Genomic DNA, 14,834 nt, shown 5'->3' on the forward strand with positions numbered 1-14,834 from the left:
GCTTATTTGTATATACATATCTTAACCTAACCTAACCTGTATAGAAATACTTAACTAAATTAATATTTTCACACTCCTGCGTTTGTCCTGAAAACAAAAAAGTTTAATTGATAGATGCAAGACAAAATTTAGGCAGAGTCTTAAAAAATTTAAGTAAAGGTTATGATCTAAACTTTATTTGTAACTTTGGCGGTTGATTTAATTTAAAATACACACTGAGATAAGTGTTTGGAAGAAAATCACTTTTAAGTTAGTTTATTTTACAAATTAGATTTTCATAATTATAAAAAAAAAGAAAAATAATCTTAATTTTCTTAAGTTAAAAACAAGTTATAATTTCATTGTTGATAATTTTAGCAAAGCTTAGTTTTGATATTTTCAGAAGAGTAAATTAAACTGATATGATTTAAAGGGATGGTTGCATGTAGTGCATTTCAGAAAAATTATTTCAAGCCTAAGTTATAAGTATGCCATCAACCATATATAATTTTGTATTACAATAAATAACAAATAATCAGACATCACTAAATTAGTCATCATGCTGTTTTTGTGAAAATGAGCCAGCTAAATAATTGCATATATCACAAGAATATGATATTTAAGTCTTTAAAACTACATGGCAGAAAATTGATTTTCTTACAAATGTATGTTCTATAAATGTAGTTTAAACCATTGAACATATTCGTACTTAGTGATACTTGTTTTGTGGTCCCCAACTGATATAAACTCAGTATGTCAGCATTATATATTATATAATTACACAAACAGAATTTACAGCTTTTCATAATATTTTGATTTATTAATTCAACAAATGTTTAGTGCGCACTGCTCAAAATAAGTAGAATTCAGGGCTCGGCATGGGTGCAAACTAGCCACTAAAAACCGCAATGGATTTAATCTTTTTCATCATTATAAAAGGCTAATTCTGTACATAATTGAGCAATCTAGACTTTTGGCAGCCAATCTTTACTACATTAGCGGCTATTTGCTGCCGAGCCTGATAGAATACCTTTAATGAAACAGTTGACTAAATAACACCGCTTTTCTTATGAATCTTAAAAATATAGGAGTGTTAAAGGGAGGGAATGCTATCCCTAGGGGACTCTCATAGATCTTATTCATAGCTTATTCACGATTCATTGACTGTTTGTTTTATATCATCACTTTAAAAATAAGGATATAATGAGTGGAGGGTTATTTATGTTCCCAAAGCTATTTAAGGGATATTACCAAATAATAATAATAGTGTCAAAAAGAATATTGAATTAATTGTTATTTTAAGCCATGTTTACCTACTTCGTTCCAGGTAATAATATTTTTATACATAATTTCTTAAACTTTAATTTTCTTTAAGTAATTATTCATTTATTTTTGTCATCACATATCTATACTATATTAAAGCTTTTCAGGGAAGTTTTTTTTGTCTATGAAGTAAATACGCGGATAAAAGTCTGCTAAAATCAAATTGATCAAGTCTTTCACAAAATTGTTAAAAGAAGCGATTGATTGGTTAATACATATCTGCAGACAAGGGCATATATAAACCCTTCAAGAAATTATTTAAAACCCGCTCCTAACTTTGTTAAGATTTTGGTAAATTCCATATGAATACGACCTTAATCATCGTTCCTTTGATTAATCATTAAATAAGAAAATGAATATTTGTTTCTACCGTTCGCACCCCCCTATAGCAAAATCCTCTGCACGCCACTACTTGTATAATACTTCTGTATATTATAAATCAATTATGTCTTTTTAATATTTTATTTAAAAATCATTTTCTTTTGCAGATTTGTATTTTCGCCTACGTTTGAAACGCATATATATTGGATAAATAAACCTTAAAGGCACGACTTTTAAAATCAAATATATAATCTTTTATAAATTATATGTTTTGATTCAATTTTTGTGGCCTTAATATTAAAAAAAAGTTAAGCCCTTTAAGTTTTATTTTATAGACTTTTTCATTTTTGTGTTTAAATTTATGTTGATCATTAAAATCAATACAAAAGTCATCATAAGAGAATCAAATGATTGTTTTAAAGTGTGTATAGCGCACAGACAGGCTAACAGACGCACAGTCAGCGCCCAAATCTATGCTTGGTGTCAGTTGGCACACGAGCCACTCTCTACACAGATATAAACCATACTACCACCTGCCCCCCCCCCCCCCCCTCCCCACCCAGTATTGACCTAGCCCTGGTTTTCAATTAAATTGGTTTGGTCGCCCCTTGAAGGTCCAGATGGTTAATACAGCCTACTCTACTCCACCCTATACTTGACTTCACGGTGTTCGATCCAGCCCGCTTCAGTTTTAAACCCGCAAAATCTTACCTGCTCATTAGAACACAGTAATAGTGTCTGACTGATTATGACGTAACAAAAAAAATTAGCCAATGAGAGGCCATTGGTCAATAACGGCTAATTTTTTTTGTTACGTCATAATCAGTCAGACACTATTACTGTGTTCTGCTCATTATAACTCATAGAAGGAAAATGTTACATTGTAGATCATTATCGACTGAATCAAAATATAGTTCATAAAATATTGAAATTAATATTAAAATTATATTACGGCGAAGATCTAATTCTAAGAGAAAATATTATGTCTAATTCATTTCAGACTGTTTATTTTTCTGTTATCACCTGGAATAAACGTTTTCTAGTCGCGTTGGCATTATATTAAATTTGTGCTCTGCTTTTATTAGACTAATTTAAAGGAAATATGTTTCTGTGGGAGCGATCAAACACCAACTCTACACACCGCCACTTCTAATATTCGTCTTCTGTGTAACTTTTTCAAGAATATGGGTTAGGCATTACATAACACAAAATTTGGGCGATTTTTGGTTGTTATCAGCGAATCTACTCTACTAATGTGGATGTTCGTCTGTCGATCAGAAACGCGAATATTGGAGATATTTTGAGAGATAATGATTAGCAAAGACGGCATATTTGTAAAATTTTTGTAAAAATTTCCAGTTGTAATCTGTCGTTTAATTTGGCTATTAAGCAATTAGATTTTTACAGAAAGGCATAACTTTGATTCAAATTGTAAACTACGCGCTATATTTGTGGATAATTATTTTTTTATTTTTATATTGTTCCTCATCTGAATGATGTCATCCTTGTATGTGTATGTATGGTAGATGGCGAAAAGAAAAGATAGGAGAAATTTGAACAGATTAGTTGTAACTAAAATTAAATGTGTAAAAAGCTACTCTTTAATTCAGCATTTTTTCTCTAGTTTATAGCCATTTTTAAAATACTTTTATGGGGTTTTACGGAATATCAATTTAAGTCTTATTAATTCTTATTTATTTGATGCTTTTATAGGATACAGTTTTGTAAAGAATTAAACATTTTTAAAAATGGCATGTAAACTTTTTTACCTTTGTCTATTTTGATTATAAATGATAAAAATTTGAATATTAAGTTTCTACTGTTTCTATTAATCTAGCTTCTGTGAATAGTTTGTGTATGTGCGTGTATTTGTGTGTAAGTAGGCGCGCGCGCTTAGATTGAAAAGCTTGGAAAGTAACAGTTGGTAGATGTGCTTAATTATTATCTACCAATTCTTCTGAGCTTAGATTCTTTACAAGCTTAATTTCAGATTTCAGTTGGAATTCTTTTCAATACAAAAAAATAAGGAAAATTTAAGGACATTTTTCTGCAGGTAAAAATAGTAAGAAATTTCAAGGTTTATTAAAAAGTCCATATTTCAGGAGTTTTCAGAAAAATAAGTTAAATCATCTTTCCAGGACTTGGCAGCTGTACATTATTTTTTTTTGTTCAGCAGAGTTGAAAAAGGGAATGTTTTTTTCTGATTCTACGAAAAAGCCCCGTGCAATCGCAGTTTGGTTATAATTTGCTAATATACCTAATTACAATAAATTATATATATATTATGAACATTTGGTTATTATTTTTAATACGCAGCCTAATAAAATAGTAATAAGAAGCTTCCCTGAAAATCTTAACCCAATTCGATCTTATTTTAAGAATCTTACATTTGAACGCCAGATAGAGAAACGTCTAAAAAAATACTTATTCAAATCATAGATTTAAATTACTGAAATATTTAGATGTAAGATTTTGGTAGGATAACTGCACCAAGTGTCAGTTGTTGTTTTTCATAAAAATATCATTATAACAGATTTTAACAGTTATGTTATCATAATTACAAAGTTTTTATGTTAAAGTCTCAATAAAGTTATAACTTAGAAAGTTATGCTTCATTTATATTCTCTTTATATACATTTAGTGTTTTTAAAATGTTTTGTATTTATGAGAAAATTACAAAAGCGTAAAAATCTAGGAATCGATCTAGCACCCCAAACAATAAAGGCATCGTAAAAAAAAACTTGATGGAAATATGTAGAGTTTAAAATTATTCAATCCCTGAAAATTACAGCCATTCATCTTGAACAGGAATTGAGAAAATTACAAAAGCGTAAAAATCTAGGAATCGTTCTAGCACCCAACCAATAAAGGTATCTTAATAAAACTTGATGGAAATATGTGAAATTTGAATTTATTTAATCCCTGAAAATTCCAGCCATTTATCTTGAACAGGAATTAAGAAAAATACAAAAGCGTAAAAATCTAGGAATCGTTCTAGCACCCCAACCAATAAAGGTATCTTAATAAAACTTGATGGAAATATGTGGAATTTGAATTTATTTAATCCCTGAAAATTCCAGCCATTCATCTTGAACCGGAATTGAGAAAATTACAAAAGCGTAAAAATCTAGGAATCGTTCTAGCACCCCAACCAATAAAGGTATCTTAATAAAACTTGATGGAAATATGTGGAATTTGAATTTATTTAATCCCTGAAAATTCCAGCAATTCATCTTTAAATTTTTTAACTATTAATAAAATCTTAAGAAGTGGTAAATTTATTTCAATAATGGAAATCTATAAATGCTTGTGAATAAACGAACAGAACAAAAGTAAAGAGTATACCTGCAAAATACTCAAAAGAATCAAATTTAAAATAAGAAGATTTTTTCAGTATTGACTGGTTACTATGTAAAAAGTAACTTTGAATAAATATGAACATAGGATACAGTACATATGATATTTTCCTTCTAACTATTTCATAGGATAAATATATGGAACAAAACAAAAGTGATAAATGAAGTTCTTAAAGAACTAAAAATGAAATCAACAAAATTGCTCAACTAACTATGCATAAACCTTCTGCTTTTCTTGTTTTATTGAAACAAATACGTGTTTCTCAACAAAGTTAAGATAAGTAATTTGAGGTTCATGGTACCACAACTGTCTTTCAAAAGAATATTGCCAAAACACATTTTTTTATTTTGATTATTTAAATATTTCTGTTACCCCTGTAATGATCTCGCCTACCAGATGTCATATGGACAACAAAACACTATTCTTGATTTTTACCATATTTTCAACCGTTGAATTGGTAACATAGACTGGACATTTAAAAAGTGAAAGCAAAAAAAAGGAATTAAAATAATAAGATATTTTTTGTTTTATTGAATAACAATAACTTATGCTTTTAGTGTTGAACAAAATGATTTACATTTTAGATGACTATAAAAGGGTCAAGAAGCAAAAAATATGCAAATATTTTAACGAAAAAATATGCAAATATGCAGGTTCGAAAATATCCGTTTTATTTGTTTTATTTTTATCAGGGTTCAGCACGGATGTTTTAATTTAAAATTTTGCGGCTGCGGGTGCCTTTTCCTAACAGTGGCTTAGTCTTAGTTAGGATGATTATATGGTGGCCTTTTTAAGCTTCTCGGCTGCCAGTAAGGTTTTTTTTCAAAAGCCGCTCTGCTGAATCCGGCTAAGGCTATGGCTTTTATCAAACGATCCCATTTTCATTAACCGGAGAAAGTAAAACTTAAAAGGGTGAAAAAATTTCAAGCAAAGTTTTTTTATTTTCATGACTACAAAATTTCTTTTCCTTTAACTAAGATCAGTTATTTTGTTTTAAAATATTCACTGGATGTTATTTTCTTATAAATAGAAAAAAACATGGCAAGATGATTAAGGGAGTAAATCCCCCATAGAAAAAAGTTTAAAATCAAAGTCGCTGCCAAAGACAAAGAATTTCATGCAGCAAATATTGCATTTCTATAATGTTGATTATATTTCGTATAGAGGTTGCGTGATTAAAGTTACAGCAGAGTTTTGAAACACATTATTATAAATTTTTTTAACGTATAAATCCAACGGTGGTTTCCTGTCTAACGGTTTGACTGTCAGTTACTTCAACACAACCGTATTATAAAGAAGCTTTTCGAAAAAAAACAAAGAAATTATATATCATATAATTTATTGTGTTATTCTGACACAACAATCCATATTAAAATTTACAAATATCTGCACCTAAGTAATTTAACCACATATACATAGACAGACCACTAGGTTTTACCATTTAAAAATAAAAATAATATTTCTGTAATAATGTACACACATACTTTATTTCTAATAAATGCGACTAACTTTAATAAAATATCTTTTAATACAAAGCTCATAAGTAATTTACAAAATATTTTTGTTATTTCGGATTTATGAAAATATTTTTGAAATTTAGTTTTACTCTTTGCTTTGTATCTTTAAAAACATGTCATGTTATTTAGCTGAATGAAAATAAAAACAAAAACGATTACATTCAATAGTTGCTAAGCTCTTTCATAAAACAAAAAACCCCATAGTGTGTCTTCCTCATAGTTTTTTACTTTTCTACCTGTTTTTTCTGACAAAACTTTTCATGCCATTTTTAACATCAAATTTGTAGAGCAACCAACTTGTAAGAAGTATAGAAAGTTATAACTAATAAAATTATGATCCATCACTTCCGCTTAAATTCACAATCTTCCTTCATATTAAAGAAAGTTCTCAGTTCAGCAAAATATTATTAAAGTAAAAACTACCCACTCTGCTTTTTTAAAACTCTAATCCTAATAGACAATCCATTTATTATGGTTATTTTGTTTTTTGTCATATTTGAAACTATTTTCATGCGTGATAAGTTTGCGGAAGTTTTAGAACACCCTACTAAAAAGAAGAACCTAAAAAGAACAGGTACAAATAAAATAAATCTACAATTTTTGGGTACATAGTACCAAACTACAAATTAGTACCAATAACTGGGTTTTAAAAAAATAATTTGAAAAAGTAAGCACTATTAAAATACAGCAAAACAATGTATGAAAAAGATAAAAACAAGTAGTAATAAATATTACTAACACATTTCAATTTGAATAAATTTCTAGGAATCAATAAAATCTAAACTATAATATGAATCATTCTAATAAATCTATGAATAAAATCTAAACATTTTCGATATAAATAAACTTATCTCCAAATTGGACAGAAAACACTGAATCTTATTTTGATCACATTCTTTCAAAAATATTTTGATTTGTAATTGAAAAATACATTTATTTATACAGTTAGGGAGTTGAATCCATTTTTATAGAAGCAGAAATATAATCTATGATTATGGTTTGGACCCTCTAAAACTGTAATCTACCCTTCCACTTTCCCCTCTCTTGGTGAAGATATCTTCAACGCCGATACGATTTTTGAAATATAAGATTCCACTTTTGTCTCTCTTGTTGAAGATATCTTCACCAAGAGAGGCAAAAGTGGAATCTTAAATTTCAAAAATCGTATCTGCGTTGAAGATATCTTCACCAAGAGAGAGGAAAGTGGAATCTTACATTTCAAAAATCGTATCAGCGTTGAAGATATCTTCACCAAGAGAGGGGAAAGTGGAATCTTACATTTCAAAAATCGTATCGGCATTGAAGATATCTTCACCAAGAGAGGGGAAAGTGGAAAGGTAGATTACAGTTTTAGAGGGTCCAAACCATAATCATAGATTATATTTCTGCTTCTATAAAAATGGATTCAACTCCCTAACTGTTATACTATAGTCTTAAGTTTCGTATGTAAAGAAAAAATACAAATATTTCCTTTTTATTTATGTAGGTACACAGACAGTAAAATAGGAAAACTTTATTACTAATTTTCAATTGCATCATTTGCTGATAAATCATGGGTACACAAATCTATTTAAACGTTTGCTTTTCTATTATGTTATTATTCTTATTTTTGGATATAAACGAATTTTAGTTATTTGTGAGAGCAAGGCTTCTCAGTATATCCTACGTCTTTGGTCAGGTGGTAAAAAGGACTCCTACTGCATTTTTTGAACGAAAATATTATGTATATTTAGAGAGCAAAACCTCATGAGAAATCTATGAAATCTTGGTAGTTTCAGCATGGTTGAAACCAGCGTTGGATCATTTTATCTTTGTTATTATATTGTATCTAAAGGAATATCTATTTCCTGGGTGACATCAGAGTCAATTAATAAGAACAAATAATACTAATAACAAATAAAAAAATATCAAATATCTTGAAATTATATATCATTCTTCGTTTATTAACAAAATTCTTTGCCATTGCAGTTAGATTTAGTTTCTCTATCTATTGATACATTATTTTTTTTCTTTTCAAATTTGAAGGTCATATTATTTTTAAAATATTAGGAGTTCCATTTTTACTTGTGCATAACCTCATTTGTCCCTCCATTTGTCTGCTTTCTTTGCTCCCATTGACATGTTTTATTTTCCTATCCATGTACAAATAACCACTCGTAAACAACACCGTCTTTGTTTTTGTATTAATTAAGCAATTTATTAATTATGAAGATTTTATGTACCCTCATTATCAGCTTACATTATAATTACAAAAATATTTATTCATACTCGAAACTTATTTCAATGACTTTAAAATTTTAATTTTTATAATTAACAGTTATATATATATATATATTATATAAAGAAATTTCAATATCAATAAGTTATGTAAATATTTTGAGCACAATATTGCGCGTTTATTTTTTTTACAATTATACGTTTTGACTTAAATTTTAAGATGCTTAGAAAATGTTAAAAATGCTAAATAAATGTTATGAAATGGTACAGTTTTGGTGGGACCTACAAACTAAAACATTTAAAAGCTGATCAGGTTCGATTCCCACCAATCACAAGTCCTGAATAAAATGTTCCAAAATAGTTTGTACATCACTTGTTGTTGTTTTATATGGATTGCTAGAATGAAGCTATTATATATATAGTGGATAGTTAGTTGAGTGAACTAACTGGGTTCAGGTCACAGAGGTAACACGTCAACAATTTCTCCATGCATCAGGTTCACAGCTAAAATAATTAAAAAGTATAAAAAACCCGACAAAATTAGATTCATAAAAAAACTTCATGTTTATAATAGAAGCAAGGATGACAAAACTCATGAAAGCGATGCTCTGAAACTATAGGACAAACGAACATTAACACTTGTAGAGTGTCAGAACTGAAAAAGCAGATTATAAAAGTCTAAGCAAAATTGTAATTAGATTTGTTGCATAACTGAATAATTACAGGATAGTGTTTAAGGACAATCTTACATTTTTGGACTTGATTAGAGAGAAAATTTCTTTAAAAACGTTAGAAAATCAACCTTTTTTAATGGCATACGGACATAAAGGTAACGATTATAGAGTTGCTACGCTTTCTACTACAGGAATCTCCATGCCAAGTTACGGTCATACGGACGAACCTACACTAACTATAGAAAAGACCAGAGGTGGATTCTTTTTAAAAAATTGCCCCACTAATCGGTTAGTGGAGCAAAATTGTTTTCAAGAAAAATCCTCCAAAATCATATAAAAAATCTACAAAAATAAAATAAAATCATAGAAGGGTCATTAAGTTATTAACATTAACATAAGATTTTATTTCATTTTTGTAGATTTTTAATGTGATTTTGGAGGATTTTTCTTGAAAACAATTTTGCCCCACTAACCGAATAGTGGAATAAAGGATTACCTGAAAAGTTATGTATCTCCTTCCATATGAAGACCAAGAGGACTTTTATTCTGTATTTGAGCAGAAGCATCCTGACCCTCCAGAAAGTATGTGACCATATCCCCCTTACCCTTGACAGAAATGGTACCCCTGCAGGTCAGAGAATAACCCTTGGGCCGCAGAACATTTGCGATCTCTTGTGTCACCTAAAATCAAGAAAGTCTTGAATAAGAAGGAAAAATTCCTTAAATTTAAAATCTCCGTCATAAATCTAAAACGAAATATCAAAATATTAGTGGGCAAAAAATTTGCTTGACTATATACCTTAAAGATATTCTAAGCGGTTAACTACATTTTTGTTGTTTAATAATGATACGGAATAATAAGTGGAGGAATGAAAAAAAATTCTTTCTAATGTTGAATAATTGGTTCGTTTAAACAAATTAAAAGGTGAACCGAGGTAAATTAGATTTAACCATTAGAACAATTTGGATGGTCAGTTTAACTTTAGTTGCGTAAATCATGTAAAAATAGAAAACATTTCTTTTCTATAGGGATAGTAATTCGTCTATATAATAATTCAATGTTATTTAGTATTATAAAAAAAGGCAAGAGGTAATTTGGTGTCGAGAAAAAAAATCTTTTTTTCGAGAACTAAAATTTGGACAAGTAGTTTCAACATCGCGGATTCCTATGCAATTGTGCGTCTGTGTGCGAATATACAAATTCCATTGCATGCGCAACTTGATTGAGCGATTAATTTGATTTTAAATAACTAGTATCGTTGAAACTAGTTTTTAGGAGATCCAGTGCAAGAAATACTAATGATTTAAAATTCATTAAGAATGGAAGAATTGTGGTTATCTTTTTCGTATGGCCTTATTTAATGAGGTGGGGGAATGAAACTGCCCTTTCGGAATAAAATAATGTTATTTATCTGTTGCAGAAACAATAAACCTGTGATTTACCATTTAAAAAAGACATACCTGTATTTTGCCAACGACACCCGTACTGTCCATCCTGCTGGCCACATTCACGGCGTTGCCCCAGATATCATACTGCGGCTTCTTAGCCCCGATAACACCCGCCACAATTGGTCCCATGTTGATGCCAATACGGATCTGAAAGTTGTTGAATGAGTGCTCGTTCACGTAGTTGAGCTGTTGTCTGATCCTGAGGGCGTACTTGGCCATGGCGTCCACGTGCTGGTTGTTCACAGTGCAGGTCTGGTCAGCAAGCCCTAAACAGTAAAAATTAATATTTTTTTTGATTTTTAAATGTTTTATGTGCAAACATAGGATAGCTAAGATTTATTAAGCTGTAAGAATAAAACATCATAATAGATTTTGTTGAATTATAAAGTATCAACAAGACCGGAAACAAACATAACGCATAAAGATGTAATTAAATATGAATTTGTTGCCAGAGGGTGTAAACATTGAGTAAAAATATAAAACAGGCATATCTTCAGGGGGTGTTGACAACCACCCCCCCCCCCCCCCTACCCTCGACCCCTCTTCTCACATTAATGCTCTTAAACTAAATATCAAAAGTTTGTACCTGAAGCCGCCATATATGTGGCTCCAGTCGACTTAATTTTCTCGATGCATTTGAATTCGTCCTCCTCCAAAATCTCGTCGAAATCAGCGATAATTTCGTTGAGAAGCCTGAGGCACTCGACACCCTCGTTGTTGGACTCCAGCTCCACGTAGAACTCGGAGAAGTTGGGTATAGAAGCAAATATGATGCAGCCGCTGTCACACTGCTCATGATATAACTCCTGAAAATTAATTTTTTTTTAGAAAATATCCTTTGAATACAGCTAAACATACACAGGGAGTAAGGGAGGGGACAATGGATCGAATATTCAATTTTTAGGAGTCTCAGACTTTGGGGACTGGCTTAAAGGGAATGTGCAATAATTTAGCAGTTTCTGACTGAGTTTGGGGACTTGCGCATGAAATGCCGCTACTCGTTATGTATGTTTTGAATATTGCAGACGGGGAGAAGGGATAAGGGAAGTGGGGGCAAGGGAAATAAACACTCGTTGTGTCAGTTTGGAATGTAGCAGACGGGGAGAAGGGAGGTGGGGGCAAGGGGCAAGGGAAATAAACTGAATAAAAAGGGGCAGTCATATTCTTGCTAGCAGCTGGCCGGGTCCAATAATCTTTTAATATAAAAATCACACCAAAAAACCTCAATATATTTCATCAAAAACAAGTTGTGATTTCACTTTACATGACGCTATGGAAATCTATTATTCAATTAACAATCCCTTTATAATTTCCTACAAATTTATTGGATTAAACTGGATTTCATGCCCTTTCTTTGATAACTCTTATTTTGAATTAATTGCCCATTGTCCCCTCCCTTACTCCCTGAAACATACATCCCACTAATTGAACAGCGTGAGGATTCCATTATTAAGAGGTCCTTTGGACCATTCAAATGACGACCAACCATTAAAAATTATGAATCATGAAAAGAAAACGAAGTAGCTTTTCTCCTATTTCGAGACTGCGGGGGGTTCTAACCCTGCGGGGCCAATTTCATAACCCTGCGTGGCAAATATTAACATTTACCTAACCTAAACTTAAATAACTAATAACCTAATAAGTGCTAATGTGAAAATACGACTAAAGCTACTTCGTTTTCTTTCCATGATCCAAAATTGTTATAAACAGTAAAAAAGGTTCAAAACTATAGGTTTGAAAAAAGTGAACACTTACATCATTATTTTTATCCCCAGACATAAAATATTCTGCCACATGAACTGGTAAAATATTTGATAAAAGCTTCTTGTTATATGCCTAAAAATAAAATTGAATAGATTAGATTTAAAATAACATATTTCTTTATTAATTTTAAGGGTGTACTTTTCGAGGTAAAGTTTTACTTTTTACATTTGAATGTTTGAAAAAAATACATAAAGAGTGTAAAACACCAATCGCTCACAATTTAAACCGGTCTAAGTGCTGGAAATCTTGGAGATAGACCTCATAATGTTATGATTTGAAGGGCTAGGTCTCGAGTTGTGGTGCTTTGAAGAGTTGAGTAGATTAACAATTCAATATTGTTTTCTTTTTGTTATTGTTTCAGCATAAATTAATTAATCAAAACTAAAATTTTCAGCAAAATTGTAGGGTTATAATGAAAATTGTGAGCGATTGTTTTTTTTCTTCTTTACTTATCAAAAAGATAGAATTCTTATATAATTGTTTCCTTTTTATTTAATGAATGTTGTCATCCTTGTTAAATTAGTTTTATTCAATTTATCATTAATTGTTTTTGTGAAATCTGAAACAAATTCTTCTTCTTAAAATGAAATCAAAGAATAAAATTTTATTTTATATAAATATTGAAGAATGAATAAAATAAAACCTGCAAATGTTCCATTTCTTCTTTTTCTTCTGTAGCTTGCAACTTCCATAAAAAGTCCAATCTAAAAAACAGATTGATAGTCTGTGTGTGAATATTATAAAAAGTAGTAGTTATTTTTTTATCCTAAGATTTTAATAACTATACTATAAGTAATACTATTTGTAAAGTCTCTATGCTTTAGTTCTGTACACTCCATATCTCTGCTATTACAGAGCCACTAGATGCTAGGTGCGCATCCTCTAGTTATTGAAATAAAATGTAACAAGATTTACTAGTAAACATCGAAGTTTACTTATTCAAAATTGTTTTTATTGCATAAAAACTACATTTTAAAATTTATACATCAAACAAATTTTTAAAAACATAACAAATAATGTTCAAAATAAAAAAAGGAATATTTTCTATTTACCACTATACAATAGTTTGAATATTACGGAACTAGATTTAATTTCTCTTAAATGTTAAACTATAATAAAATTTGATAAATTTAAAATACGGTTTTTATTTGTAATCTAAATATTGGTATTGAAAGATTAAACAAAAATTAGCAAGGAGAGGGTCAGGTAGATCAGCTTTGAAAAACTATTAACAAACTTTTTTTAAGAATAGAAGCCATTATTAAAAACCCTCATCACTTAATTTTGAGCATTTTACATTTTTATTTTTATAATCTTAAACTAGACAGTCAGATTTGTTTCTGGTGTTTTAGTAATGACCATTGAACAAACGAACAGATGGACATTTCTAGTCAAATAGTAGCTGCACTGCTAAAAATTAAACGGATGATATTGAAAAAAATATAAATGTAAAATATTGAAACACATCTAAAATTTAATCTGGATAAAAGAGAGTGTAAATATTGACATAGATCTATGAATATTTTATACTCTCAAATTTGGAAATCAAATTTCCACAGTTTTAGTCTTTTTATTTGATTTTCATATTAAAGAATAAACTATTTGACTAATAGAATGAACTCTCACGAAGTTGTACAAAAAGGTTGATCAATAACAATTAAAGGTATGCTTATGTTGAGAATTGTATACTTATGTAAGAGATAGGTATTGGCATTTAGAATTCATTATTGGTAATATCCATTCAATTAGAGTACACAAAACTTACACCCCACCCCTTCCCCAAAGTTTGAGAAAAAACATAAAAAATATTTGTAGCAAGGGGAGGTGAGGACGTTTGTGTTAGCCCTAGTTATCATACACACAGGGTTGGAGCCTCCATCTAACGAGACTTTTTTAGCGAGTGAACTTTCACTGCATTTTCAGAAATAAACTTTGCTATTTTTCCGACACTTAGACGACGTTTTTTACCTTCTACCTCCCTTCCTTATATAAAATTTTCTTTTAGACCATAGGGTTTGCAATGTGCATGTTCCAGTACTTATAAGGAAATAAATACTTACCTATATGTAGACTCTGTCTGGTAACCATGAATGATAAGAGCCACAGTAAATGAGATGACAATACTCATGATCATGTACTTGGTTGCCACGTAATGATAAGGACAGTTCCTACATTATAAATCATTAATCTTTAGGGAAGAATTAATTAATAAAGACAAGCATAGAGGAAAAAT

The 14,834-nt window shown here is 30.1% G+C and overlaps 1 protein-coding gene across 2 annotated transcripts in view; it reads right to left on the reverse strand.

Moving 5' to 3' along the window:
* Positions 1 to 8,634: 8,634 nt before the first annotated feature.
* LOC145316780 (adenylate cyclase type 5-like) overlaps positions 8,635 to 14,834 on the reverse strand; it is a 77,702-nt gene continuing 71,502 nt past the window's right edge. For both annotated transcript variants that reach the window (XM_080157515.1, XM_080157514.1), the window contains exons 27-33: positions 14,662 to 14,769; positions 13,245 to 13,305; positions 12,593 to 12,673; positions 11,424 to 11,643; positions 10,850 to 11,103; positions 9,885 to 10,069; positions 8,635 to 9,218 (exon numbers count right to left, since the gene is read on the reverse strand). In XM_080157515.1, coding sequence (XP_080013641.1) covers positions 9,893 to 10,069; positions 10,850 to 11,103; positions 11,424 to 11,643; positions 12,593 to 12,673; positions 13,245 to 13,305; positions 14,662 to 14,769 — 901 coding nt within the window. In that variant the 3' untranslated portion in view covers positions 8,635 to 9,218; positions 9,885 to 9,892. The remainder of the gene's footprint in view (positions 9,219 to 9,884; positions 10,070 to 10,849; positions 11,104 to 11,423; positions 11,644 to 12,592; positions 12,674 to 13,244; positions 13,306 to 14,661; positions 14,770 to 14,834) is intronic.

This window comes from Acartia tonsa, chromosome 4, assembly GCF_053477335.1.
Source record: "Acartia tonsa isolate MP-2025a chromosome 4, ASM5347733v1, whole genome shotgun sequence".
Classification (NCBI taxonomy): Eukaryota; Metazoa; Arthropoda; class Copepoda; order Calanoida; family Acartiidae; genus Acartia; species Acartia tonsa.